The following is a 27293-nucleotide window of genomic DNA, read 5'->3' on the forward strand; positions in this document are numbered from 1 at the left end:
GACCCACTTTGTGGAGCCCTAAGATTAGACATTGAGGGAGGTCAGCCCTTCTCACAGGGAGAGGTTGAACTCTTGAGGTGCTATGTACCTGAGATAAGACTAGGAGAGAAGCACCCAGGAGTAAGCAAGGTTGGGGCAGGCACAGCAGGCCACCCATTGTGGTGCCCTAGTGGAGAGGAGAAAAGCTCATGTCTCCACTGACTCACTGGGGATTTTCAAACAATGCTGGGGCAGGGGGCCATGGATATCAGCAAAACACTAAAAGAAAGAAGCAGGCAGATTAGAACTAAAGGGCTGTGTGAGGAGGCTAGAAGAACATTTTGGAAAACAAAACAGAAAGGCATGCCAGCAATTAAGAGAATGACAGGTTAAAGATGCCAGTGAGCTTTGGGAATTAAAGAGATAATTTAATTAGAGTCTTTCTTTCTTTCTTTCTTTCTTTCTTTCTCTCTTTATTTATTTATTTATTTATTTATTTATTTTGTAATAGGAAAAACTGCATTTGACACTCCAATAATGTTGTATTTTCAAAGTAAAATAAGCAAATAATAATTGGAGTCCTCCTGGGCTGGTGGGATGCTTGTGAGCAAAGGCTCTTGCTGCCAAACCCGGTGACCTGAATTCATTCCCAGAACTGTCACAGTAGAAGGAAAGAACCTATCCCCACAAGTTGTCCTCTGCCCCCCCACACACATCATGGCATACATGCGCACACATACATATTTTAGAAGTACATGTACACACTGGTTCAAAATGCATGAAAGTGCATAATCTGGTGTGCTGTAGACTGATGTCAGGAGTCTGGCTTCCAATGCCGATGCTGTCCCTAGACAGCTTGTTTGACTCTGGAGACACCATGGGAAGCCTCATCAGCTTGGAATTGAGATCTGAAAGGTCCTTGTTTCCCCAAATCCCATGTTCCTGTTTGTAAAGAAACCAAGGTGTGAACACTGTAACTAAAATAAAGCCAGACTTTGAGCCTCTGTGTGTCTAACGGGCACACTGCGGGAAGGCTGACTCTTGACTCTCTGGTCCGCAGGAAGCAGAATCTCATCATCCAGGTGGTGAACACACTGAAAGGCTTTTCATTCTCACCTGAGGTCTGCGAGTCCACCACCCACGTGCTGGTGGGGAAGTCTGTCCGCACCCTGAACGTGCTGATGGGGATTGCAAGAGGATGCTGGATTCTTTCTTACGAATGGGTAAGCCATATGCTCATCGTTTTACGACTTTGTTTTATTTTAGATGAGGTGTTTTATTTTATTTGCGGTTTTCTTTTATTTTAAAACGAGGTGTTTGCTGGATCCATTGGATCTGAGGCGATGACAGGAGCAGCTGGGCCTAAGCTCACGTGCACTGACGTGCAACCTGTGAACCCTGAAGTGTCTGAGAGCCAGGGAAGGTGTTCTTCCTACAGACACACTGAGAGCGGTTCAGAGTGTGGCGAGGCCAAGGCTCGATGAAGAAGCGGGGACGGGAGGGATTAGACAAACGTGTACAACAAACTCCCAGCCTCCAGTGGAAATAAGATCAGAACAGGCTTGCACTAAAAACACAAACTGGGTTTTCTCACATGCCAGTGAGTGTTGCTGTGTGTTTGACTAAGGAGTGATGTGAACTATGCTCTCGATGGCTCAGAAGCCAAAAGAAAAAAAAAAAAAAAACCCAGAGATTGTTTGCACAGATGGATTTGCTTAGGATGAAACACTGAAACATGTTCATCTAATCCCATTTGGATAGGTTTTGCCAAGCATACGTGTATCGTTAACATTAGTTTCTGTGCATTTAAGGCAGTCTTTAAAAATGTATCGTCGTCGTCGTCGTCGTTTTCATAATTGATAAAAATTGTGATAGTCTGTCAGTCAGTGTGTTTTCCTTTTGATCCTCAGCCTAGGGGTCACTTCAAAGCCCGTCAGCTCATTGCTAGTGGGAGCAGCAGCATTGGCTGCTTGTGCTATGTTGACTCGCGTGCTCCTTTCTCCTCACCCAAGAATGTATTACATTAATACTGGGTTAATTTAATCCTGTAGGATTACACCCCGAAAACAAGCTGCAGATGTACTTTTAAGAATGGCTCAAAGTCTTTTTCCCCGTGTCATACCCCACAGCTCTCTGTTACAAAAGGCTTAGGAGGGATTGGGAGAATTGCAATTGCTAAAGTGCTTGCTGCACATGAAGCCCTGGGTTCAAATCCCAGGGCCTCCATGAAAAGCCTGGTGTGCTGCACGACCTTGGACTCCTTCCTGTCGCTGAGGAGGCAGCTTCAGGCAGATCCCTGGGCCAGCTTAGCCTAACGGGCAGGTCCCAGTGAGGAATGCATCTCAGGAAGCAAGGCGGGTGGCTCCTGAGGAATGATACAAGCTTGAACTTCTGGCATCCACATGCATGTACACACTCAGGAAAACATGCACAAAGACTTAGATTTTTGCTTAAAATTGTGATGTGCACAATGTTAAAAGTATTCTCTTAGCTGGGCGGTGGTGGCGCATGCCTTTAATCCCAGCACTTGGGAGGCAGAGCCAGGTGGATCTCTGTGAGTTCGAGGCCAGCCTAGTCTCCAAAGCGAGTTCTAGGAAAGGCGCAAAGCTACACAGAGAAACCCTGTCTCAAAAAACCAAAAAAAAAAAAAAAAAAAAAAAAAGTATTCACTTTTGTTTTTTGAGACAGGGTTTCTATGTGTAGTCCTGGCTGTCCTGGAACTCACTCTGTAGACCAGGTCACTCTGTAGACCTCAAACTCACAGAGATCCACCTGCCTCTGCCTCCTGAGTGCTGGGATTAAAGGCATGTGCCACCATTGCCTGTGGTAATATACTGTTTATAATCTAAGAAATAAAGCTTGCCTGAAGATCAGAGGACAGAGCCAGAGTTAGATATAGAGGTCAGGCAGTGGTGGCACATGTCTTTAATCCCAGCATTCGTGAGGCAGAGGCAGAGATCCGTCTGGATCTCTGAGTTCAAAGCCACCCTGGGCTATACAATATTCATCCAGTCTAAAAGAAAAACAGACCCAGGCCGTGGTGGCACACACCTTTAATTCCAGCACTTGGGATCACACATCTTTAATCCCAGCACTAGGAAGGTTGAAACAGGAAGTGATATGGCTGGGCAGAGAAAGGAATATAAGGCAGAGACAGGAATTGGTGCTTTCAAGCTGAGGAGTTGGTGAGGTAAGAGGTGGTATCTGTGGCTTGCTCCACTTCTCTGATCTTTCAGCTTTCACCCTGATATCTGGATCCAGGTTTTTATTACAAGACCATCTAGGATTCATGCAACAATTGCCCGGCTCCAGAAGGGTATTCTTTACAAACATAGGTATCCATACTTGATTCTGTGTCAGTCTGTTCTCCTGGGAGTTGAGCAGCTACGAGAGACCAGGTGAGAGTTTGGAACACTCACTGTCAACTTGCAGAAAGACACTTGTATGTGAGGGGGCACAGTAAAGGAACTGCCAACATTGCCACTCCATAGGATAGTTAAGGCTTTTATTGTAAATTAGAGAGAACATCCAGAGGCATCTGGAAGAGTCTAGAGCAGAAAGAAAAAGAAGCCAACTGGATGTGACTAGGGCTGTGCATCTTGGCGAGAAGGGAGAAAATAGTGCATAGTGAGGGAGCCAGAGGAGAGCAAGAGAGTCAGGAATAGTGAGGGTGGGGGATGCTTATGAGGAAGGTGAGGAGCTGGAGCAGGAGGGAGACAGGGTGGGGGCTGTGAAATGTATAGCACATACTTACAAATGGGGACTGATGAAGACTGGAGGCCAGCATGGCCTTTGATGCAGCCACAGCTACATGTCAATGGAGAGCCATATGCCCCTTCTGCCAGAGGTAAGCAAAATGACTCCTTTGGCTGATGCGAACCAGTTTCACAAGTTCCTGAGAAATGCTTACTCTTATCTAACTGCCAAAAATCCTCCTATAGTCCAAGCTGAGCTAGGTCTAAACTCAATTTGGACTGAATTAGGGGGCCTGCCCATTTTGGAGGATGGGGGATGGAAATAGAGTACCCTTTGGACCTCAAAATATTAGAATCCTCACACCTTTGCTCAGTGTCTGCCAGTTCTTCACATAGGCCTCCCCAGCTTTACTCTGTCTACTTCATGGACCTTTCCATAAATGGAGCAGAAACTCCATTCTCTCCCATCCCCAAGTGTCAATAGTTGTACTACCAAAATGATACCACTGCCATCCCTAGTGACTATGATCCCTCTGGAATGTACCTCTCCCCCTAGCAGTCTCTCATCTTCTTTAGCACCTAACTCAAGGCTCATCTCCACCTCCTCTTTAAATCACCTCTCCTTCTTCAGGACTGGATCATTCCAGAAACAAGCTGCATTACTTTGCCCTGAGGTGCTTAGAGTCATGGCACATTGCAAGTACCGCTTTACAGTTGCCAGAGGACAGCTCCTCACTCAGATTTTCCAATTACCTCATTATCTTTAGATGGATCATTCAAATCAGAGCTGTTTAAATAAATCATTCTTGAAGCTGACCAGGTTATTTAAGAATAACTCTTAGCATTGGCCATGCTGCTTTGCTAGATAAAGTCACTCAGTGGCTGCCATGGCAGTTAGGATAAGGTGTAGCTCTTCTCAGTGGCTTGCTTACATTTATTGGTTGATGTTTTCTACATTCTCTCCTTCCCTGCTCCAAAGCCGCATGGGTTCCCTCTTCCCTGCAGAGCCCTTCCCTGCACAGGCTCTCTGGGCCCCTCTGACTAGATCTGGGCCATTCTCACATCTCCTTGTTTATCCTTGTCTTGTCATTTCTTTTCTTTCTTCTTGTTTTCCTTTTCTATTTTGTTTTTAGATAGGCTCTCACTATGGCCCTGGCTGGCTTGGAACTCACTATGTAGACCAGGAGAGCCTGAACTCACAGAGCTCCTCCTGCCTTTGCTTCCTGCATGCTGAAATTAAAGTATGCACCACACACCTGACTGGTTTGTTGTTGTTTCCTGTGGTTTTGTTTTCATTCTCGTTTCAATATCTTCTTTGACGCCTCTTTCATCCTACATGATCCCATCTCCAAAAGCTGTAGGTTAGACTATCCATTGCATGTTTTCGGTAAGATTTATCAAAATTGCATTTAGTCACTAGCTTCATGACTCACTAGTATTGGTGGCTTCCTGTAGATTGGAGGCCATGTCTGTTCTGTTTTCCTCTATGCCCTTGCTCCTGGTCATAAGTGCTTGTATAGTAAAGCAGAGGAGAGAATGCTACTTCAGATGCAGCATCTTTAATTAAGATTGCGATTCTGATAAGGAATATCACCTGTCCAGGATAGGTCCTTCACCTATTAATTTTCTTAAATTAATATTTGTGCAGATTTCATTCCATGAAACTGAATTGCGTGTTTTATATTTTAACCATTCTTCCAAGAGAAAGTCCTTACTGAGCTACTGTAAGTCTGTCCTGGTCACTGTTGTATTGCCGTGAAGAGTCACCATGACCAAGGCAACTCCTATAATAGAAAGCATTTAATTGGGGGGTTGCTTATAGGTTTAGATGGTTAGTTCATGATCATCATGGCAGAAGCAGACAGGCATGGCCCTGGAGCAGTATCTGAGAGCTTATATTCTGACTCACAAGCACAAAGCAAATAAAGCTAACTGGGAATGGTATGGGCTTTTGGAAACCTCAAAGCCCACCCCCAGTGACATACCTACTCTAACAAGACCACACCCCTAATCCTTCCCAAACAGTTCCACTAACAAGCATTCGCACATAGGAGCCTATGGGGGCCTTTCCCATTCAAACCACCACAACTGTCAACATAGTTTTATACAAAAACAATGTGTGAAGTAAATCAGAGACATAGAACTGCTTCTCATCTTTCAGCTGTCTTTGCACCCTCTGTTCTGTGCTGTCTTCTGGGCCTCGCAGAGGGTGATGTTGATGTCGAGCACTCAGCAGCCATTTACCCTCAGGTACAAGTTTAGTTATTAGCCACTGCCTCCTCTGTGCAGGGCAGACAGAAGTGCCAGTCTAAGACATAACTATTTCGATGGCATGTTGGCCTCACCCAGCTTAATGTTGGTAGTAAGTTCCTCACTAGGGCCTGGGACTGCCCAGCCATAGATTTTTGCCCTGGTTCACAGAACGAGATCTTTACTTCTCTCCATGAAGGAGGCCTCATATCCAATCCAGTATTATAACTTTCTTTCAAATCTTTGAGTACTGTATCACCACAGACTGTCCCTTTCAGATCTTAAGAACACTGTTTTGTTGGCTTGAATCTTATGCAAACTGAAAACTCTTGAAGTGCCAGCAATAGCTTAACACAGCACTAGATGGGAAATTCGAGTGTCCACCACAAACAGCAGGTGTCTGTTAAGGGAACTCTGCATAGCTGTGGCAGTTGCCAGGATCTCCCTTCTCTACCATGACATCTGTACCAATGTTTCTATTTAAGTCTAGAAATTAACCAGACCTTTTTCTCTATTTATACCAGTTTTCAACAAGGCCGATATTACTGCTTCTTCTTGCACAGCCTTGCTTCTTGCACTTACATTATCTCAGTGTTTTACTTTGCTTATGTTTGTGTATTCGAGTATGTGACTACACATGTAGGTACAGGAGCATGCATATGTGGTGCACATGTGGGGTCAGCCTCGGGTGTTGTTCCCCAGGTACTTCCTAGGTTCTTTTTGAGACAGGGTCTCCCATGGGAGCCTTGCCAAGTTGTCCAGACTCTCTGGCCCATGAACTTCCAGAGATCTGCCTATCTCTACCTCCGCCTCACCGCGCTGGGATGACAGGCGTGCACCACCGCTGTACCTCGCCTTTTACTTGGGTTCTGGGGATTTAATCCAGGTCCTCGCCCTTGCAAGGAATATGCTATACTGACTAATCCACCTCCCGAGATTTCCTCCTTGAATTTTGAAAAGAAAGTCAATGCTAATTTATTGTATGGTGGGAGAGAGATGGTTGCTCCCACCATTAGGAAGATCAGTCGCCAAAATTTCTGGTTTAGTATCCAACTTACTTGGCATCTCCAAGCAGCATGTAGTCTTGGGTACTTTACAGCGTTCACAGGTTGCTGCTGCCCTTCATGTTGCGGTTGTGAGTTTTCTTATTCTATCCTTGAAAGATGGCGTGGGCCTTGCTGTCAGAAGACCTCGTTCTCTGCGGGCCTTCCTCTAACCCCATCTCCAGTGTAGTCGGGGGATTCTTAAAATATTCTCTTTGGCTAGCATCAGAAACTTAGCTCCAAGGAAAACATTTCTGAGAATGTTTTTATTTCAGGGTTTGTGTAGTGTTCTCAGGAAATCTCTGTGAAAGACCATTGTAGCAGTCCTTCAAAGTCAGATGGCTGCCTGTGGCCAGTCACTCACAAAGGCTCCTGGTGATTTTGTAACACAATTTGGTGTGAATTTTTGCCTAGTCTTCTTTTATTTTTCCATTTGAGAACTTTGCTGGTGATTCCTGCATGCTCATAAACCAGTCCATTTCCCCAGTGTTCACTCTGTTTTCTTTCCTTTTCTTTTTTCTTTTTTTGGTTTTTTTGAGACAGGGTTTCTCTGTGTAGCTTTACACCTTTCCTGGATCTCGCTCTGTAGACCAGGCTGGCCTCGAACTCACAAAGATCCACCTGCCTCTGCCTCCCAAGTGCTGGGATTAAAGGCATGTGCCACAACCGCCCAGCCACTCTGTTTTCTGGAAAGACAATAATCTGTGTTTTTCTGTTTCATGACTGAATTGCCTGGCACATAAGTAGGAGACAAAACCAACGCCTGGCATTGCTCAGTTTCCTGTACCTGGGAGAACAGGAGTAACCCAACAACAACAAAAAAAAAAAAAAATCAGCTGATTGGCCAAAGTGTCCAGCTAGACTCAGGCTGCCTTAAACATGCTGCTTACTGTAAGAGTCAGTAGGCACTCGTGTCCTTGCTCACTGTTGCTCTTGTTCTCTGTGGCTTCTGCAGCCTGGCTCTGCCTTTTCACCTGCTATGGTTGCTAGCAGGCCAATAGAGTCCTGTGACCCAGTCTCTCCCTTCTCCACTTCTGTCCCTAGTCAGAAACAGCCCTGCAGCCATGAAGAATTTAGCCTGTTTCATACTTTAAGATACTAACTGTAAACATCTCACAGACAGAGCTTAATAAGAGGTTTTAAAAGTTAAATCAGCTCTAAATACAAATTCTTCTACAAAATCTCAAGGAACTTACAATAAATAATCATGTGCTTTCCGATTCAGAAAGAACAGGATGCAATCCTGCCTTAGAATGATGGGATCAAGTTGGGACTCTCTCGCCTTGGTTTACTGGCATCTAGGATAGAGTCGAATGCTATAGAGCAAAGCCCATCACTCGTGTGTGGTCTGAGCCTCCCAGTTCACAGCACATCACAGCTACTCATTCTAGAACCAAAGCCGGGTGCTCCCCAAACCAGGTCTGCCTTCTGTGTGGTCAGTATTTTATACTCCCTTCCAAAACTACTCAGAATAAAGCATCATGGACACCATCTCTGTTTTGAGGCTTACATTGATCAATTCTGAGGATACATTTTTGAGCAAGTCGCCCTTGCCCTATCATACGTGCATCCAGAGTTTCCACTTGCTCTCCTTGTGCTTCTCTGGCGGACAGCTGTGTATGCCGTCTTGGGTTAGCTCTGGCCACACCTGGCAGGCCAAGACGTCAAGCTTCCAGGGATCTGCCTGAGTAGCTCTGGGACCCTTGAGCTTTCGTGGGCTTCACTGTGGAGAGATTTCATCCCTGCCGCAGGTTATGGCAGGAAGGGCTGCAGGCTCCAGAGCACCTCACATGTGCCAGCTCACTGGTCCCTGGAGTGCTTTGCAGCGTGGAAACTGCATCCTTAGACACATGTCCAGATGAGAACACGATGCAGAAATAGCTTGTCTGGGTCTCGACATAGGTCTTTGAAAGAGCCTTGGTGAAGGCATTGTCCCAAGGCATTGACCGTGATCATTTATCTTAGCACATCCCTGACTGTTAAGATTTGCACCACTAAATTGTATAGATTCTCCCTACATAGGTAAAACTGTAGAGTCCATCTGTGTCTGTCCGCTGTGGTGTGCCCATGCACTTTTTCCACAGGGAACTGGCCACGGACCACAACAATAAGGATTCTGTCTGGAGCCCTCCCTTAATCCTCTTTTTGTCCCTCTGGCAGGATCCTAGAGTCCTTTTCCCACACTGGAGGCACAAACTGAGCGCCCATGATTGAGAACAGATTAAAAAACAACCATATGAGTCCCCTGGAAAATGAGGGCCTTGGCATTTACCTTGATGAGAACAGTGGGAAAATGTATCTGGAGGGGTGAGTGGTGGCCTTTGGAATCAAAGCCATTTTCCAGAGAGAAGACACCATGAGCCACCACCACAGACTTCATCACGAGCAGAGCTCTGCCGTTGGTGCCTCTTTTTCTAAGGTGGTCAGGGACCAAGTGTAACTTGATAGGTCACCGCAGAAGGATGGGAAGCCATTGCAGCTATGAGGTAGCAGGCTTCTGTCTGTCTGTCCTCTGCCCTGAATGGGTTCCAGGGAGCCTAGAGCAGAAGCAAAGCAAGCAGCTAGGATGATCAGAGTGAAATGCCTGTGGCCATGACAGGGGCACCTGTAGTGCAGATGGTGGGGTGCAGAAGGCTGTGACCAAGACAAGCACCTATAGTGCAGGTCGGGTGTGGAGAGCTGGTCTGCAGCCTGTTGGATGCAACAGATGTGTAATGTGCGCTGTGAGGGATGATGAGGGAGTAGAGGCAACAGAGTGACTCTTACTTACATTTTCACTGGAACAGCTGGTGGTAGTCACTCAGTTCACTATGGGGATAGTGAGGAATAAAAACATGGACACACCAAGGTATAGGATATATAGAAAATTCTGGATTATCCATATTTAGCTGGAGATTCCTATCAGGTATTCAAGGAGAGGTTTTTTTTTTTTTTTTTTTTTTTTTTTTTTTTTTTTTTTTTTTTGTGTGTGTGTGTGTGTGTGTGTGTGTGTGTGTGTGTGTGTGTGTGTGTTAGAGGTTTAGAGTGTTGTGGAATGATTGTATAGTAATTACCAAGAGGAAGGATGAGCCCTAGGGTGGGCGAATACCAAGGAATCCAGGGAGACAGACATGAGCAGGGGAATCAGGAAGGACATGGTACTGCTCATTGTAAACACTCACTTTCTTATTTCATGAAAAAAAGCTCCTGGGTTACAGTTAGCTTTAAAGTGCACGTTCCTTTATTGGGCAAATAACTCCAGTTCCAGAAGACGCCGAGCTCTCCTCTCACGTCCGCAGGCACCAGATATGCACATGGTGCACATATGTGCATACATGCAGACAAACATGTATACACATGACAACACTTCAGATAGCACTTCAGCAGTGACCTAAAGTGCATGGTCACCTCCCTTTGCAACTTCTTTGTTGCAGATTCAGAAATAATTTCTTACTTTTCCCTTCCTTCCGTCCATCCATCTTTCCATCCATCTTTCCATCCATCTTTCCATCCATCTTTCCATCCATCCATCCTTCCTCTTCCTTCCTTCCTTCCTTCCTTCCTTCCTTCTTCCTCCTCCCTCCCTCCCTCCCTCCCTCCCTCCCTCCCTCCCTCCCTCCTCCCTCCCTCCCTCCGGCTGTGTGCTTTTTCTGCAGCACTGAGCTATACCTCCAGCCCAATTTCTGATGGCTTGATCAGTCTTACTTTTGTTAATAGCATGGAAAATTTTATCCATTGGCACACATTGGAAAATTCACCCGTAATTTGATTTAACTGGAACTTTCCAACAGCTGCTTTTAGCCATCTGTCATTTAGATCCTTGCCAGTGACATTGGGATGCTGTCGGCTGTCCACACTTTCAGAGTTCCTGAAATTTATCCCCAAGTTAAAGTAGATTGCCAGGGAGCATTGTACTTGAACTCTGCTAGTCCATTATTAAGTACCTCTGTGGATGAGACTTGAGTGCCAGTGTCAGCTTTGCGGAGAGTTGGTTGAAGAAACACTTGGTTTTCAAGACATTTGTACTATTTTTCAAAACAATAGTTGACAACATCCCTCATTTTAACTGAGTGATAAATTTTATGTCTGATTCTTACACTTAGAGAAAATACATTTTACGAAAGAACAAAAACTAAACTAAACTAAACAACATCTTGGGCTTCCTTTTGCCAGAGAATGAAAAGGGTATGTACGCTCACTGTGAGCTTGTTCACTGAACTTGAAATAACAGCCTGCAGTATGCTTAGGGTGATCCCGTCTCTCCATTCTTTTCAGGTGGTATTGATTTCTTTGAAAGAGCATGTCTCTGCTGGTGTATTAGCATTCCACATACCTAATCATTTACCAAGCTCTGGCCATCTCAGGCCATACACAACCCCTATGGACCTTTGCTGCGACATACTCATGTCAGGATGTGACCACCAAATCATTACACTCAGTACAGGAAAGTACAAGCTCTGTCCTCAGTGTAGCCACCTCTTCCTCCACAGGTGCCACATCTCAGACCATGAGCAAGCAAAGACAACATCACTCAATGTTGCAGGAGCCATTTGCCCTTGAGTGTTGTTGAGTAACAACAGAATAAGAAAGATGAGCATACATACAGTGAATTCCATGGATATTGGTTTTTGTTTGTTTGTTTTGTTTCTTGAGGACTTTAGACATTCTGGTATTCTTTATTGTAGCAGAACACTGACTTCAGTTGTTAAATAGAACAGCATCTCACTTCCCTTCTTCCCTCGCCCTTCTATCTTTTCATTAAGGATTAAACAAGATCTTACACACGCTACACAAGCATCTCCCATTAAGCCACACCCCACAAGTCCCACAAATAGTACTTTTGTCACATAACTTAGAGGTCATCATACTTTCCCTGGCACACAATCAGACGTGGAACCCAGAGCTTATTTTTTGAATGATTAAATGAGAAGATGCATGACCTATTTCTTTTATAAATCTAAGAATTTCTCCTTGCCTCCAATGCAGTAAAGATTGTGATTTGGTGCTCATTTTTTAAAAGTAGTATAAAACCCAGTGTTTCCCTTAGTAACTGTAGCATTCAAAGTGTTGTCTCCTTGGTCATAGTAACTTGTGCTCTTATTTCATATTGTGAAGTGATGTTTCTGCCATTTATTTTAGTTACATTGGAATTTGTTATAGTTATTCTTTGTTTTTATTCTGATAAGGAAAGTACGTGTTCATGCTATTTATAAAGATGTTTGGATTTGACATCCAAGTCCAGTGGTGAAATGCTAGGTCACCCTGGTCACTGCTTAGCTTATTTTAAAAGTGGCTATGACTGAGCAGTTTAGTCTTGGGATCTCAGAGCAACTCATTTTCATTTTAGTGAACTGGAAAGGACTGAGTAAAATACAAGCTGACCAGATCTAGCCCAAGTGCTCCATAGGATAGAGCTCAGCTCTTATGAGACTGGTAAGGGTTATGCAGAGATATCAGGACATGGTTGTGCACTCCTGGAATCTGAGCACTCAGAGGCAGGAGGCACTTGAATTGGAGTGCAGCTCAGACCACATAGTGAAACCTGTCTCAAAGAGTCCCACATTCTATGCTGCTAGTTTCATGTCAACTCAACACAAGCTAGAGTTATCTAAAATCTGTCTGAAGGGCATTTTCTCTCTCTCTCTCTCTCTCTCTCTCTTTTTTTAAAACAGCTCATTTAACTTGGGGCTGGAGAGATGGCTCAGTGGTTAAGAGCACTCACTGCCTGCTCTTCCAGAGGTCCTGAGTTCAATTCCCAGCAACCACATGGTGGCTCACAACCATCTTTAATAAGATCTGGTGCCCTCTTCTGGCCTGCAGGCAGAATACTGTATACAATAATAAATAAATAAATCTTCAAAAAATGTATTTAAATTTATTTTATGTGCATTGATGTGAAGGTGTTGGATCCCCTGGAACTGTAGTTACAGACAGTTGTGAGCTGCCATCTGAGTGCTGGGTATTGATCCCGGGTCCTCTGGAAGAACAGTCAGTGCTCTTAACTGCTGAGCCATCTCTCCAGTCCCAAAGGGTATTTTCTTAATTGATGATTGATGGGACATGGCCCAGCCCATTGTGGTGGTGCCTTTCCTGGGCTGGTAGTCCTGTATTCTATAAGAAAGCAGGCTGGGCAAGCTGTAAGGAGCAAGCTAATAAGCAACACTCCTCCATGTCCTCTGCATCAGCTCCTGCCTCCAGGTTCCAGCCCTCCTTGAGTTCCTCTTCTGACTTCCTTCAGTGATGGACTGCAATGTGGAACTGTAAGCCAAATAAACCCTTTGCTGTCCAACTTGCTTTTAGTCATAGTGTTTCATCATAACAATAGCAACCCTAGCTAAAACATACATGAAAAAACTTACACGTCAATATGTAAATTGCTTTCTTCTTACCATCTGGTATCTAGTCTCTGTCTGTTAATATCTTTTTAAAAGGAAAGAGTTGTTTATTTTTGATAGTGTATTGCTTATCTTCTCTGTCTTAAATATCACTAAACTTTCAATTTCTTGCCCCCCCCCTTTTTTTATATGACCATGTGGTGGTTTGAATAAAAATGGCCCATAGACTCATGTTTGAATACTTGGGCCCCAATTGGTGGAAATGTTTGGGAAAGATTATGAAGTGTGGCCTTGTTAGAAGAATTGTGTCACTAGGGGGTAGGCTTTGAGGTTTCAAAAGACTAACACCATTTCCCAAAATGGGCGTCTCTCTGCTTCCTGTTTGTGGATCAGGATGTGGATCAGCTGCTGCCTCAGCTTCATGCCTGCCTGCCACACCACCTGCCATAACGGCGATGCACTCCTATTCCGTAACACGGATCTTAAATGGTCTTATTAATAAAAATGAACCCGGAGCCAGGTATTGGGGTGAATACTGAAAGATCAGAGAAACAGAACAAGCCACATCCAGCCTCACCTCACCAACTTCTCAGCTCATCCTGTTTCCTCATCCAAATTGATCTCAGCTGAACTACTGCTAAAAAGCCTAAAAGTTTAAAAAAGCCTCTAGTTCCTGGTTCTCATGCCTTATATACTTTTCTGCTTCCTGCCATCACTTCCTGGGATTAAAGGCGCGTGTCTTTCCCAAGCAACACATGAGAACTCAAGTGCTGGGATTAAAAGTATATGTCACCTTGCCTGGCTGTTTCCAGTGTGGCCTTGAACTCACAGAGATCTGGATACTAGGATTAAAGGCATGTGCTACCACTGCCTAAACTCTATGTTTAATATAGTGATTGTTCTGTTCTCTCACCCCTAGATAAGTTTATTGGGGTGCACAATATATCAATTACACTATTCCTCTGGAACTGTAATCCCCAAATAAACCCTTCCTTCTATAATTGCCTTGGACATGGTGTTTTATTACAGTAGAAAAGTAACTAAGATAGAAGCTAGTAACCAGAAGTGAGTTATTTCTGTGACAGGTCTGGTCATGCTGGTATTTGGAGGACTGTAGAAGACTTTTTGGGGGTGGATAGCTGGGCGGTGGTGGTGCACACCTTTAATCCCACTACCCAGGAGGCAGAGGCAAGTGGATCTCTGAGTTCAAGGCCAGCCTGGTCTACAGAGTGAGTTCCAGGACAGCTGGGGCTACACAAAGAAGCCCTGTCTTGAACAACAACAACAAAAAATGAAATAGAAGACAATGACTATGATGACTTTGCTACTTTGGACTAAAATAGTGATTGAACGCTGTAAGAGGTGCTTAACATGCCATCAATGCTGAGAAAAATGCACATTGCAGTGGTTTAGCTCAAGAGGTTTCAGAGGGGAGCAATATTAGCAAGTGGGCTAGAGATTATTCTTATGATACTTTGGTAAAGAATGTGGCTGCTTTCTACCCTTGTCCTAAGAATCTACCTGAGACTTATCTCAAAAATAATAGATGAAATTTCTTTGAAAAAGTTTTAAGACAGCCTAATGTTGACTCCATCACGTGGTTATTAGTAATCATTTTTATGATTTACACCTACAATGAGAAAGAGCAAGTGGGGCAGAAAGACATACAAAATGTACAGTTTTGTGGGAAAAAAGATGCTCTTTTTTTAATGTTGAAGCCAAGGCTTATACTGAAAGAGATAAAGACAGGTCTGATATAAAATGGAATAAAAGGAGTGGTACCCTCAGTGCAAGCCCCAACCAAGCTTCCGACCTCTGTGAAGGCCTAAGGACTTGTCTGTTCCCCTGCAAAGCAACAGCAAAGGAAAGCTGCTGCAGATGTGGTCCAAGGGAGCCAGGTTCCATCCTACGTGGGCAGCCAGACTTGCCAGTGTCATCCACATGGATCTGGCTGTAGAGTTGCGAAGGACAGGAGAGGAAAGGGGTTGTGGAGTCTTCTTCCTAGGGTAAGAACAACCACTGAGGCCAGGCATGTGACAAGCTAGTCCCTGCATGGAGGCCAGGAGAGGCCATTTCATGAAGCTGTGAAAATGAAGCCTGTAATTATGTTGGAGACCCCAAGATGTGAAAGGTGCCAAAGCCATGGAATATCTGCTAAAAAGAGCTATAGACGGGGAGGAGAACCAGCCCGAGAGAGAAGTGTATTGATTGCAGTCAGCAAGGCTGGAAGGACAGAGCCAGCTAAGCCTTTGACTTCAGACACAGAGCTACAGGATTTAGAGTTTTTCCTGCTGGTTTTGTTCTTGCTCTGGTCCAGTATTTCCTCGTTATGCCCCCTTTTCTCTTTTGGAATGGTAATGTATATTCTGTGGCATTGTATGTTAGAAATAGGTGATTTACCTTTTGATTTTACAGGGGCTTCCAATTGAGAGATTGACTTGCTATAAGAAGAGGCATAGACTTTGCCTGGCATTGAGGCTATGGGGAGTTTTTGAAGCTGAACTAGATGCGTTTTGCATTACAATATGGCCATGGCCTTAAGGGAACCAGGGAGTGGAATGTGGTGGTTTGAATGAGAATGTCTCTCACAGATTTAGGCTTATATATTTGTGAATACTTGGTCCCCAGTGGGTAGAACTGTTAAAGGATTAGAAGGTGTAGCCTTATTAGAGGAAGTATGTCACTGGGGATGGTTTTCCAAACACCCCCACCATTCCCAGTTAGCTCTTTCTGCCTCTTGCTTGTAGGTAAAGATGTGAGTTTCCAAGTTTCCAGCTCCAGCTGCCTGCCATTATGCCTTTTTTTTTTTTTTCCCACCATCATGAACTCTAAACCTCTGGAACTGCAAGACCAAATACACTCAATGCCATCTTGGTCATGGTATTTTATCACAGCAAAGAAAAAGTACCTGATACAGACAGACAGAAAAGTGTTGCATGAAATCCAGGTTCTGATTCAAGTGGCATTGATCCAGGGGTGACAGTGATCCACTGGGCTTCACAGATAGCCATATGCCCAGTGCTATGACTGGACATTGGCAGGAAGGCTCTAGGAACCAAGTAGGACATGTTGGGGGTGAAGATGAGCAGTTTCCCGGTGACGTCAGTTCCACAGAGGGGCTGTTTCCCAGATGACTTCCATCTGCTGAGTCCATTGGTCAGCATGAGCATCTGTGAGAAGGGGGGCTTGAATGCCTTTAGTAAACTCATGATCAAGGGGATCCATGCTCAAAATTGGTGAGTTTTGAATCTGAATTCAGCACTTCCATAATGTATGGCCCATATTAATTCCAGAGGTGACCTGTGGATCATTTTTATTCTCAACAAGGCTTCACCTTTTTCATGGTATTTCTGCAAATGGGTAAGATCATGGGTTTCACACTGAAAAGCCACTTACTAGCTGTGTAGCCTTTGGTCAACAATGACAATCGAAGCCTCAGTTTCCTGATCTATAGCAGGATAAAAGATCATCTGTATAGCATCGGCAAATTTGAACATGTAGCATTTTTATGCAAAGACTTGACACCTTTCAGGACTTGTTATTAAAGTCATAATGAACCTTAACAACCTTACAAGAGAAAACATACCTGCTGGTTCTTTTTAGTGATATTTCTGTCATAGATGATTACATGGAGATGAGCACCAGGATAGAGCTGGAGAGAAAATGGGGAAGACTTTGTAGGCACAGACAGGCTTTTGCTGTTGTTCTACGTTTTGATCCAGGTGTGGTGGCTCCATGCCCTTAATCCCAGCACTTGAGAGGTAGAGACAGGGAGATCTCCGTGAATTCGAGGTTAGCCTGGTCTACGTAGCAAGTTACAGGTCAGCCATCAATACACAGTGAGACCCGTTCTTCAAAATAAAGCAAGGAGGGAGGTGCAGGAGAGATGGCTCAGTGGTTAAGAGCACTGGCTGCTCTTCCAGAGGACCCGGGTTCAATTCCCAGTATCCACAGTGTGGCTCACAACCATCTCTAACTCCAGTTCCAGGGTTCTAATGTCTTCTTCTGACTTCCTAGGGTACTACACACACGGTGCACAGACATATATGTAGGCAAAGCACTCACGCATAAAGTTGTAAAATGAGAGGAGTATTGACTCTATTATCTAAACAATTTTTTTTTAAAGCTTTGAAACTGGAAAAGGGGAAATGCACATTGTGGATGAACTAAATGGTACACTTAAAAATAGTTAACAGTGTTTGGAAATCTTTGCTACCATTAAAAAATTACACCTGAAAAATTACTCCAATGTGTCAGATAGTGCATCTACTAAATGTGCTTGCTTGTACCTTTAAAAATAACTTTATGTAATTATAGGAAGCATTTCTTGGTGCTGTGAGATAGGGTGGAAATACAAGGGGATAGCTTATTTTGGAACAAATATTGTTGCCTTGAAACTTTGCCAGTTCAAGCTGGGTTCTTTGGAAGACCAGGCCTCCCGTTTTCTGGCTCCAAAGTACGTGGGACATAAGTAACCATTTACTTTGTCATTAGAATTAAACTATTGGTCTGTCTCTCTGTGTCTCTCTCCTCCTATCTCCCTGTCTTTCTTCTCCCTTTCTCCCTCCCTCCCCACTTCCCTCTGCCTCTGTCCTGAAGTTCAGTGTTACCTAGAAATAACTCCATTGCCACACAGTTCCACTAACTGCCTGGTTACTCTTCAGTTGATAGAGATGGATGTTACATACTATATATGTGAAGGATTAACTAGCTTGGCTTGGCCTTTGTCCCAAGCTGTCTGCATTCTGTGTGTTTAATCAGTTCTTTACACTGCCTGGTTGGGGAAGAATCACAAACTTTATTCATTACCTTGAAGCAGCCAAAATGAACTATGTGGTCTAAATTCTAACTTTTATTGTTCGAGAAAAATCACCCTAGTCATTGAGACTAAGTCTCTATGATATCTGGTGGGGAGGTTTTTATAATTTGAAATTTATGATGTTTAGCAAATGACAGTTTTGTTTTTTGTTTTGTTGTTTTGTTCTTGTTCTTATTTTTATTTTGTTGTTTGTTTGTTTGTTTGTTTGACTTTTCAAGATAACGTTTCCCTGTGTAGCCCTGGCTATCCTTCAACTCACTCTGTAGACCATGCTGACCTCGAACTCACAGAGATCTGCCTGTCTCTGCCTCCCAAGTGCTGGGATTAAAGGCATGAACCACCACAGCCTGGCAGCAAATAACAGTTTAACAGATTACTTCCATTGTCCTTGATAATACTAAACATGTTTCCGTCCCTTAAACTGAAATTCATGGGGAGGGTAGGTAGGTAGATGGTGACGGAGACTACCACCCCATCACCGTTTTGATCGAAGTGGACATAAGACCATGTATATGACAGTCCCTACTCTGTCTGCTGACTCAGTGGACATGAAGCAGACGTTGACTAGTATAAAGTTAATCAGTTTCCTACAGATGAAATCTGTGACTCAAGTGTCCATCAGACTTGACTTAGTGAATTAGCTGTTGTTTCATGCAGCCTGCAAGGAACCCTCTCTTGCTCCTTTCTTGCTAGGACCCTAAAAGAGTGCATATTGCCAGTGGCTGTTGGATTTTGTTTTGTTCTGAGACAGGGTCCCAGGCTGGCCTTCTGCTCCCTATGTAGCTGCTGATGACCTTTACCTCTCTCTGGTCATGCTCTCTCCACCTCCTGAGCACATAGGTTCCTGTTATGCTATGTCATGCTAGGGATTGAACCTAGGACTTCCCTGCATGTTAGGTCAGCACTCAGTCACCTCAGGCTCCATCCTCAACACATAAGGTGGAATTTTTAACAGAATATCTGGAGCTCTGTTCTCTCTCTAAATAGGCTCCAACATAGAGGCCAGGGAGGCTGGTCATCTGGAACTCTGGAATAGACTCCATTTGTACAGTTACAGTAAGTTTGTTCAGCATGATCTACAGCAACGCTGTCCAGTGAGTTGAATCAACTTCATGTTGTATTTCATGTCAGCACTTAATCATTACTGATGGGAACCATTAGCTTTCTCAAGCCCAACCAAAAAAGTCTCTCGTACAGACTGGTTTTTGCTATAGTCCAAGGCATCTACCATCACTTTTAATTAAAATAATTTGCTATTATTTTCTTCTCTAAAAACATTTTGTAAGTAGTTGGAAATTAAACGAAGGAAGCTTTGCTTAGGGTCTCTGCTTAGGAAATACTTTATGAATAAAGAATTTTTTCCTTGAGATATTTTAGCTGTTAAGTAAATACTATAAATTTTTTAAGCTCAGCCCCTAGGATCTGCAGGTGTCTTCTGATCATGGTGTTCACACATTCCAGTGTGGGTCTGTACACATACATCCGCACAAGCACCATTTGAGCACCATGGCTGCTAAGCTCTCTAATGTACTAGGATCCGTGGAATTTCTGGAAACTTCCTGATTTTCCTGAGTTGATGACTAATGTTTGGATTGCTAGTGTCCTTCCCTGAGTTCCTGCAGATGTGTGCTAACGTAATTCTTCTCTCAGATGCATCCACACCTCAGAGAACCTCTCAGTCCCAGGATCTTGGTGATGCCACCTGTGGATCACTTGGTTATTCTGCCCCTCTCAGAACTCAGGCTCCCAGGCAAATATCCTGAAGCTATCTCCCCACTGCCGTGACACCAGGAGCACCACCACCTCTTTCCATCTAATTTCCATGCGTGGCTGATCTTTGACCTGTTCTCTATCTCCAGTTCCCTTGCCCCACGTTCCCCAGCTTTTGGGACTCTGCGAAATGATTTAAAGATTCCTGTCACCTTCTTTCTCCAGACACTTAAGAGTTTCTGGCTGGGTGGTGGTGGGGCGGCGGCGGCGGCGGGGCAGCGGCGGCGCACGCCTTTAATCCCAGCACTTGGAGGCAGAGCCAGGCAGATCTCTGTGAGTTCGAGGCCAGCCTGGTCTACAGAGCAAGATCCAGGACGGACACTAAAACTACACAGAGTAAACCAGTCTCAGAAAAAAAAAAAAAAAAGTTTCTTTTCTCCTCTGTAGCTGAAGTTTTCTCCAGTCCTGCCTGGCCCATAGTCAGGACAAATCTCTCTCACCCGCCAGTCCCACAGCCACTCAGACCCAACTGAGTAAACACACAGAGACTTATATTGCTTACAAACTGTATGGCCATGGCAGTTTTTCTATCTTAAATTACCCCATTTCTATAAATCTATACCTTGCCACATGGCTCGTGGCTTACCAGTATCTTACATGTTGGTACTCATGGCAGCGTCTGGCAGCATCTCCTTGCCTCAGCCTTCCTGTTCTCAGAATTTTCTTCTCTGCTTGTCCCACCTATACTTCCTGCCTGGCTACTGACCAGTCACCCTTATATTTATACAGAGCAATATCCACAACACTCCTCAGTCTTCTGACTTTTCTATATTTCTCAGAGTTCAGTTGCACTGTCTCTTCTGTTCACTTTCTCCCTCCTCCAGTCCCTGGTGGAACTAAATGCATGCTTACTTTGCTGTACCAGTCATATTTCAGCTGCATTTTCTTCACGGCATATAGCAGTCATCTTCACTTGCATTTAATAACAACACCACTGTTGGCTTCCCCAACTATAGCCCAACTGCAGCCAAACTGCCTCACACTACTCATAAGGATTATTAAAATATGTGAAACAAGAAGAGACTTGGAGAGCATGGAGGGATGGCTCAGTGGCTAAGAGCATTGTCTGCTCTTCCAGAGGACTGGGGTTCAATTCCCAGCACCCACATGACAGCTCACAACCATTAGGTAGGTAGGTAGGTAGGTAGGTAGGTAAGTAGGCAAGTAGGTAGGTAGGTAGGTAGGTATGTAAGTAGATGATAAATAAATCTTTAAAAAGAAGAAGAGACTTGGTACCCAGAGTAGTATAGAGTGAACTACATAGCCCTCCATGGTGAAACATCATCTAGGTATATCTAAGTATAAAGCAAGAAAATGGTTCCTCCATTAAGTTCATCAACAAAGTTTGTACTTTTATAAGTGATGATCAGATGTCAACAGTGCCATTTCTGTTATCTAATGTGCTAGTGTTGATTGCAGGATGTTGAGCTTTCATTGAGGTGGATCCTAGAGATAACTTCCCCTACCAAGATTTATATACACAGAAGATTTGATCCCTTGCACACAACCCCACTCCTTGTTGTATTTAGTTTTTTCGGTTATTTTTGTCTTACTCATTGTTTTCTGGGGAAATATGTGGAGTTAAGTAAGATGATTTCTCAAACCTACCTGGAATCCTAAAAAACAGATTTTACCTATTTTGAATATTATCCTAAGCCAAAGAAAGCAATTTGCCTATAGAAAGAGATAAAGCACAATTTTTTTCTGGTATTTCTGACTCTGTGATTTTAGTGAAATCAGATCAGTGTTTTCTGCTACCTCCATGCAATATTTATTCTTAAAGAAATTAAACTTATCTATTTGCTTTGCAAAATCATACTGTAACTGCCTTACAATTTTGTTTTCTTAACATTTAGGAAGGAATAAAGTTAGAGAACATGAATTTTCTCCACCAAGTTGTTTAGGTTCAGTTGACATTTTAATGTGGGTTGAATTTGAACTTGAGTGCCACACACATTTCTACAGCTGACTCCTGGCCTCTTACTGGTGAACCACATTTCCCACCACAGGATTCTACCATTGCCACATGTTGACATGAACCTGATGTTGAAACTGCTTTTTATCTCCTGGGCTGATTGTATGAGGTCATGGAGCCCCACAGTATTGATAGTGTATCTCTGAGGGATAGATAGCCCAGGACGGCTGATAGCAGTGAGGGGGAACACTGTGTAATGGGAATGTTTTTAACCCAGTTACTGAACTTACTAAGATCTTTCTCTTCTCTTCTCCTCCTTCCCCTACCCTTATCTTCCTTCCCTCCAGTGTCACTTGGGCAATAAAAGTTAAGAGAAAACAAAAAAGGGAATTAAACGACAAAATGCCTGTGACCACAGGGATCTAATTGAAAATGTGGTATTTTCCTGGAGCAGGGTTCCTGTGAACACAACTTGCTGTTCCCCATCCTTAATGGAGACATGCTTTCCCATGTCCCCTCCACTCTCTAAGGTCTTGCGTTCACTACTTCATAGCTGTCTTGTAGGCAATCTTCTGACTCTCGGGTCCTCTGGTTTTTGGTTTTTGCCATGTGCTAGGCCTTCCCCCACAATCCTCCCCACCACCTTTCCAAAGCACCACCTCACCCAGCCCAGCCCCGCTCCACACATGCTGCTCACCCCACCTCCACACAGCTTCTGCAGCTCAAAATCAGGTCCTTATGCTTGCACAGCGTGACTTCCCCAACTGAGTCATCTCTCCAGCCCTCACTTCATATTTTTTTTTTTTTTTTTTTTTTTGGTTTTTCGAGACGGTTTCTCTGCTATTTTGCGCTTTCCTGAGCTCATTGGTAGCCAGGCTGCTCGAACTCACAGAGATCCGCTGCTCTGCCTCCGAGTGCTGATTAAGGCGTGCGCCCACCGCCAGCAAATGTGTGCCCAGCTGCCTTGAACTCGTGATCCTCCTGCCTCCGCTCCTCAGCAATCCTACTGCGTGCGCCACCCCACCGCTCATTTTTTTTTAATTCATAAAATCATGGAATGTTTATGAAAGATTCTAAAGGACAACGAATTAAAAATTTATATTCCTAACACATAGCATTTCTGATAAAAGCAGAAGAGTGTTTAAATATTGGTTTCCCTAGGATAGTGTGTCAGTGTTGTCAACTTAACAGGCTGTGAAATCACCTAGGAGACCACCTTTCAGGCACTCAAGTGAGGATTGTCCTATTTAGATAAGTCTGTCGGTACCTGTGTGAGATGTTCTTCACTGGGTTCACTGAGGTGACTAAATCCATCCTAACCTCGGGTAGCATTGTGCCCTAGGCTTGAGTCCCATAATGCATTAAAAAAAAAAAAAAAAGGAGAAGCAAGCTAAGAGCAGGCATTCAGCATTCATCTCCTACTGTTCCCTGAGTTTGGATGCAGTGTGGCCACTGCTTCAAGCCACTACCTTGACTTCCTTGCCATGAAGGACTGTGCCTTTGAACTGTGAGCCTTCGTAATTTTTCTGCTTCTTATCTCAGCAGCAGAAGCCACTCATCTGGCTACCGGCCTCCATTTCCAACCATGGGAAGCTGTGTTTCCTAATAATGTGTTTGTTAATGACTGTAGCATGGAGCTTCCCAAAGCGCCCTGGTGTTTGGGTGGCTGGCTTCAGGCCTGCACAGCTCGTCTCTCTAGGCTTTTAGGGGACTTTGTTTTTGTTCTAATCAAAGTGACTTTGACCTGCCACCCAGCAGTCTAATCAGCCCATGACTGACGTTCTCTGTGTGTTGTGTCCCTCTTAGGTGCTGTGGTCTTTAGAGTGGGGTCACTGGATTTCTGAGGAGCCTTTTGAACTCTCTGAATCTTTCCCTGCAGCTCCGGTAAGTCAGCACTGTCCAGTGATAATAAGTTGGATGTGGTGATCTTAGGCAAACTGTTACATGAATTCGATGTCTTAAGTCAAGAGTAGTCTTGCTCAGACTAAAAGGATGCCGCCCTAGAAACGAATGCCTTCTGTTCATTTATTTGTTTAAAGTGCAATGAAAAATGTCAACTTGAGAAGTTTCACTTGAGCCAGGCAGTCCAGCGTTCAGGAAACTGCACTGGGCAGATTGCTGCAGGTTTGATGCTAACCTGGGCTATAAGGTGAGACCTCTTCTCAAAATAATAATAATAATAATAATAATAATAATAATAATAATAATAATAATTTAATTATGAAAGCCTATAGGGCTGTAGAAAACAGAAATTTTGAAAAGAAAAGACAACTCTTAAAAACTAATTCTAATACAGATAAAATTGATAGGTATAAAAATCATGGCCTGCCAGCATTGTGATGTGATCTTTATATTTTGATGCTTATCCTAAATTCCACCTTTATGGACTCTTTGGCATTTTAAATATTTGCTGATTAAATTCTGACTTCCCAGATAATTAAGGTTTGACTGGAAACAGGGTTATACAGAAGTTCCTTCCATTTCCAAACATGTTGTCTGGTTTGGGACTGTTTATTGTTTGAAAAGATGAGTCTCTGACAGGCAGTGGCTGTTCTAGCTGTCCCCGGGTCTCTTAGGTAGCTGTCCAAGTGGCCCTGTGCCGGGGACCCAGCAGGAAGCTGCACTCTGCCCCCTAATCGCTCAGTCATCTAGCTCATTGCATTGTTTTGTTTTCATTTTTAAGATTACTGTTTTGATTTCCTTTCAACTTTGTAAATGTTTTCTTAAGAACAGAAAAAAAAAAATTCTTCCCAGTAAGTTTGTTTGTTTAAAATACTGTGTAAGGCGCTGAAGTATAAAGTGGGATCCAGGATTCCTCCCATTCTTTCACCTACGAGAGTATGTAATTGAGTAGCCCAGGAGGTCTGCCTTTGAAACCCATCTTCCTGCCTTTCGGAGAGACAGATGTAAGAAGAGTGCTGTAGCTGGGTTTCCCGGGTGATCGTCCCCCGCCTCAGTTCCTGTCACCGTGGGCATGCAAGACGCTTACTGCTTTTGGAAGCTGTGGGATGTTTTTTGGTGTCAGGTGTTTTAACTGGGTACAGAGCCGTGTTGGCCCCGCCGATGTTCCCGAACCCTGATAACAGAAACAGCGGTCAGGAAGCAGGGACCGAGTTCTTTCCTCTGGAGTTAGCTGGTAGAAAGTGAAGCATGGCAGAAGAGAAGGGTGCCTTGGCCACCTGAGTCTGCGGGTCGACCAGAGCACAGAGAAGTGCGCGAGGGTTTCTAACACGAAGGCCGTGTGAAAGAAGACAGGTTAGAGCAGTGGTTCTCAACCTGTGGGTCACAACCCCCTGGGGGTTAGCATGTCAGATATCTACATTACAATTCATAACCATAGCAAAATTACCGTTACGAAGTAGCAACAAAGTAATTTTAGGTTGGGGGTCATCACAACATGAGGAACTGTGTTAAAGGGCCGCAGCATTAGGAAGGTTGAGAATCACAAGGTTAGAGAAATAAAAGAATAAAAAAAAAAAAAAAAAAAACCAGCATTAGACACAGAGAAGGGCAAATACAGGAAAGGAAGGCTGCGTGAAAGATTGCATCTAACTGTTTTGTGCAGCCACTCATTGATGCAGCTGGCACTCTGCAAGCTTCCAGGACATTAGAACAGGAGGAATTGAGGTTAACAGTTCCAAGCATAAGCTTGTGTTCTGAAACTTTTTCTAGAAGCATCTGGTTATACTATGAGCAGGACATTTCGGTTTTCCATCCTAAAACACTTGTTCAGTTTGCTAGTGAAGATAAAAATGGTACTAAGGCAAAATATTTTTTCTATAAATTAATTCAGAGAATCATGGCTTTATAGAGGTTGTAAGGTGGGATGGTTTTCCTCAACCACAAATCAAGTTTTAGTGTCATTTTCTAAAACATGTCTTGCTAAACTAGGGAGCAGATCTTCAGAATAGAATACTAACTCGATGGTGAAGTCTCTTCATCATGAAACAGCTTTTTCTTCATTAACCTTCCTTTTCATGAGGCACAGGGTTTTTTGTATGCGACCAAAGAACAAAATTATAAATGTTACCATAAAAATTAAACGTAATCACCTCAACTAATAAGTTATATTTAATTACTAAAAATACCTTCATATTTAACAGCCAGGCAGAAAACAAAATAGTACAGTCTCCACACACACCAACGTGGCGGCACCCGGTTGGTGGTAATCCCAGAGATGTGGGTGTTTTCATCATATAGCAAATAGTATCCAGCCATTAAAGACTAAGCCGTCGAGACAGGTAAATGTGTTGTTTTCAAATGAAAATGTAAAGCACCTAAGAGGAAAGCAATGCACTGTCCTTCTCCAGGTCTTAACCTGTAACCAGTACTTAGAATCCCCGAATGCTCGCTGCTGTGTGAACGGACACAGTCTTGTCATTGTGACAGCTGTATTGCACATTCCTACCATCTATGAGCTGCGCTTAGAGGGCTGTGGTTCAAGGTCATCTTCTCTAAGTGTTCTGTTTTCCAGTTATTGACTGATGAACCCTCACGTAACGTTCTTCCTCGTGGCAGAGTCTGCATGCTGTCCCTCTGATTCTCAGCCTCAGCTTCCCACAGGTGTTTCTCCGGACCACGTTGCCTTTGGGTTTCCTTGGGTTGGTTATTGGTGCAGGCTTAAGTGATGTGCTTCAGTCTGGCACAGAGAGGTTCTCCCCACCCCCAGGAGCACCTCCTGACGGGGAGAGGGCTGCTGTGCATTGGTGTCTCTCAGTGCTTTGGGTTAATCTTTGGACACAGTACGCTCTTCTGGTAGTATAGGAGGCATTTAGAAATCTGCTGGCCGAATCATCATGGTTGTGGCCTTGAGCGAGTAGCCAGACCCCTTCCAGTAGTACCACTTAATACCATTGAACTTATTTGTATTCTGCTTTTGTGGGTAGTACTGTCCATTCAAATTGGAAGGACCACAAGCATCAAACCACCAGCCTGTGAAAGTGAAACAGAGGAATTAGGAGTGGGTGGCGGCACCTGTGTCAGCACAGGGAGGGGGCTCAGGTGTGCTCCTCAGGCCCCAGCTCCAGAGAAGGTACACACACCCCCTCATGGTGTGGGAGAAGCCACATTGATTTGTTATTCCCCAGACACACACTTCATTCCCCTGCGGTCACAGTTCCATACACACTTTCTAGCTCCTTTTGCACAGAATCCTCGCAACATGGAGAACTGTTGGTCGGTGTGAAAAGCCTGTCATCAGTGGCTACATTGTGGGTGAAGACATGGTGACACTGGAGGTATACGTGTGTAGAAGTCTTAACAGCAGGGTGGGCCAGACGATTCCCACTCCCTCCATCTAACTGTTTGGGTTGGAATAGACGCCAAGTGCCTAGTGCTCCATGGAGCTAGAGGAAAAAAAAACTTAGAGGCTATAAGGTGGAGGTGCTAAGGGAGAGCCAGGCAATAGCAAAGACCTCCCTCATGGTAGATCTGGATCCCACAAATAGGAGCATGGCGGGTGGTAGGATTTGCCATATGAAGCAGTAACATGGGTAATGTACCAATCTG

General features: G+C 44.0%; 2 protein-coding genes across 2 annotated transcripts in view; one reads left to right on the plus strand and one right to left on the minus strand.

Annotated features, from left to right (window-relative positions):
* Mcph1 (microcephalin 1) overlaps positions 1–27293 on the plus strand; it is a 207893-nt gene that overhangs the window by 69320 nt on the left and 111280 nt on the right. The window contains 2 exon segments of the mRNA XM_028882066.2: positions 1040–1202; positions 23592–23669. Coding sequence (XP_028737899.1) covers positions 1040–1202; positions 23592–23669 — 241 coding nt within the window.
* Angpt2 (angiopoietin 2) overlaps positions 25824–27293 on the minus strand; it is a 51292-nt gene continuing 49822 nt past the window's right edge. Inside the window, exon 9 of the mRNA XM_028882068.2 lies at positions 25824–26717. Within this exon, the coding sequence (XP_028737901.1) occupies positions 26557–26717 (161 nt within the window). The 3' untranslated portion in view covers positions 25824–26556. The remainder of the gene's footprint in view (positions 26718–27293) is intronic.

The sequence above is a fragment of the Peromyscus leucopus genome, chromosome 17 (assembly GCF_004664715.2).
Source record: "Peromyscus leucopus breed LL Stock chromosome 17, UCI_PerLeu_2.1, whole genome shotgun sequence".
NCBI lineage: Eukaryota > Metazoa > Chordata > Mammalia > Rodentia > Cricetidae > Peromyscus > Peromyscus leucopus.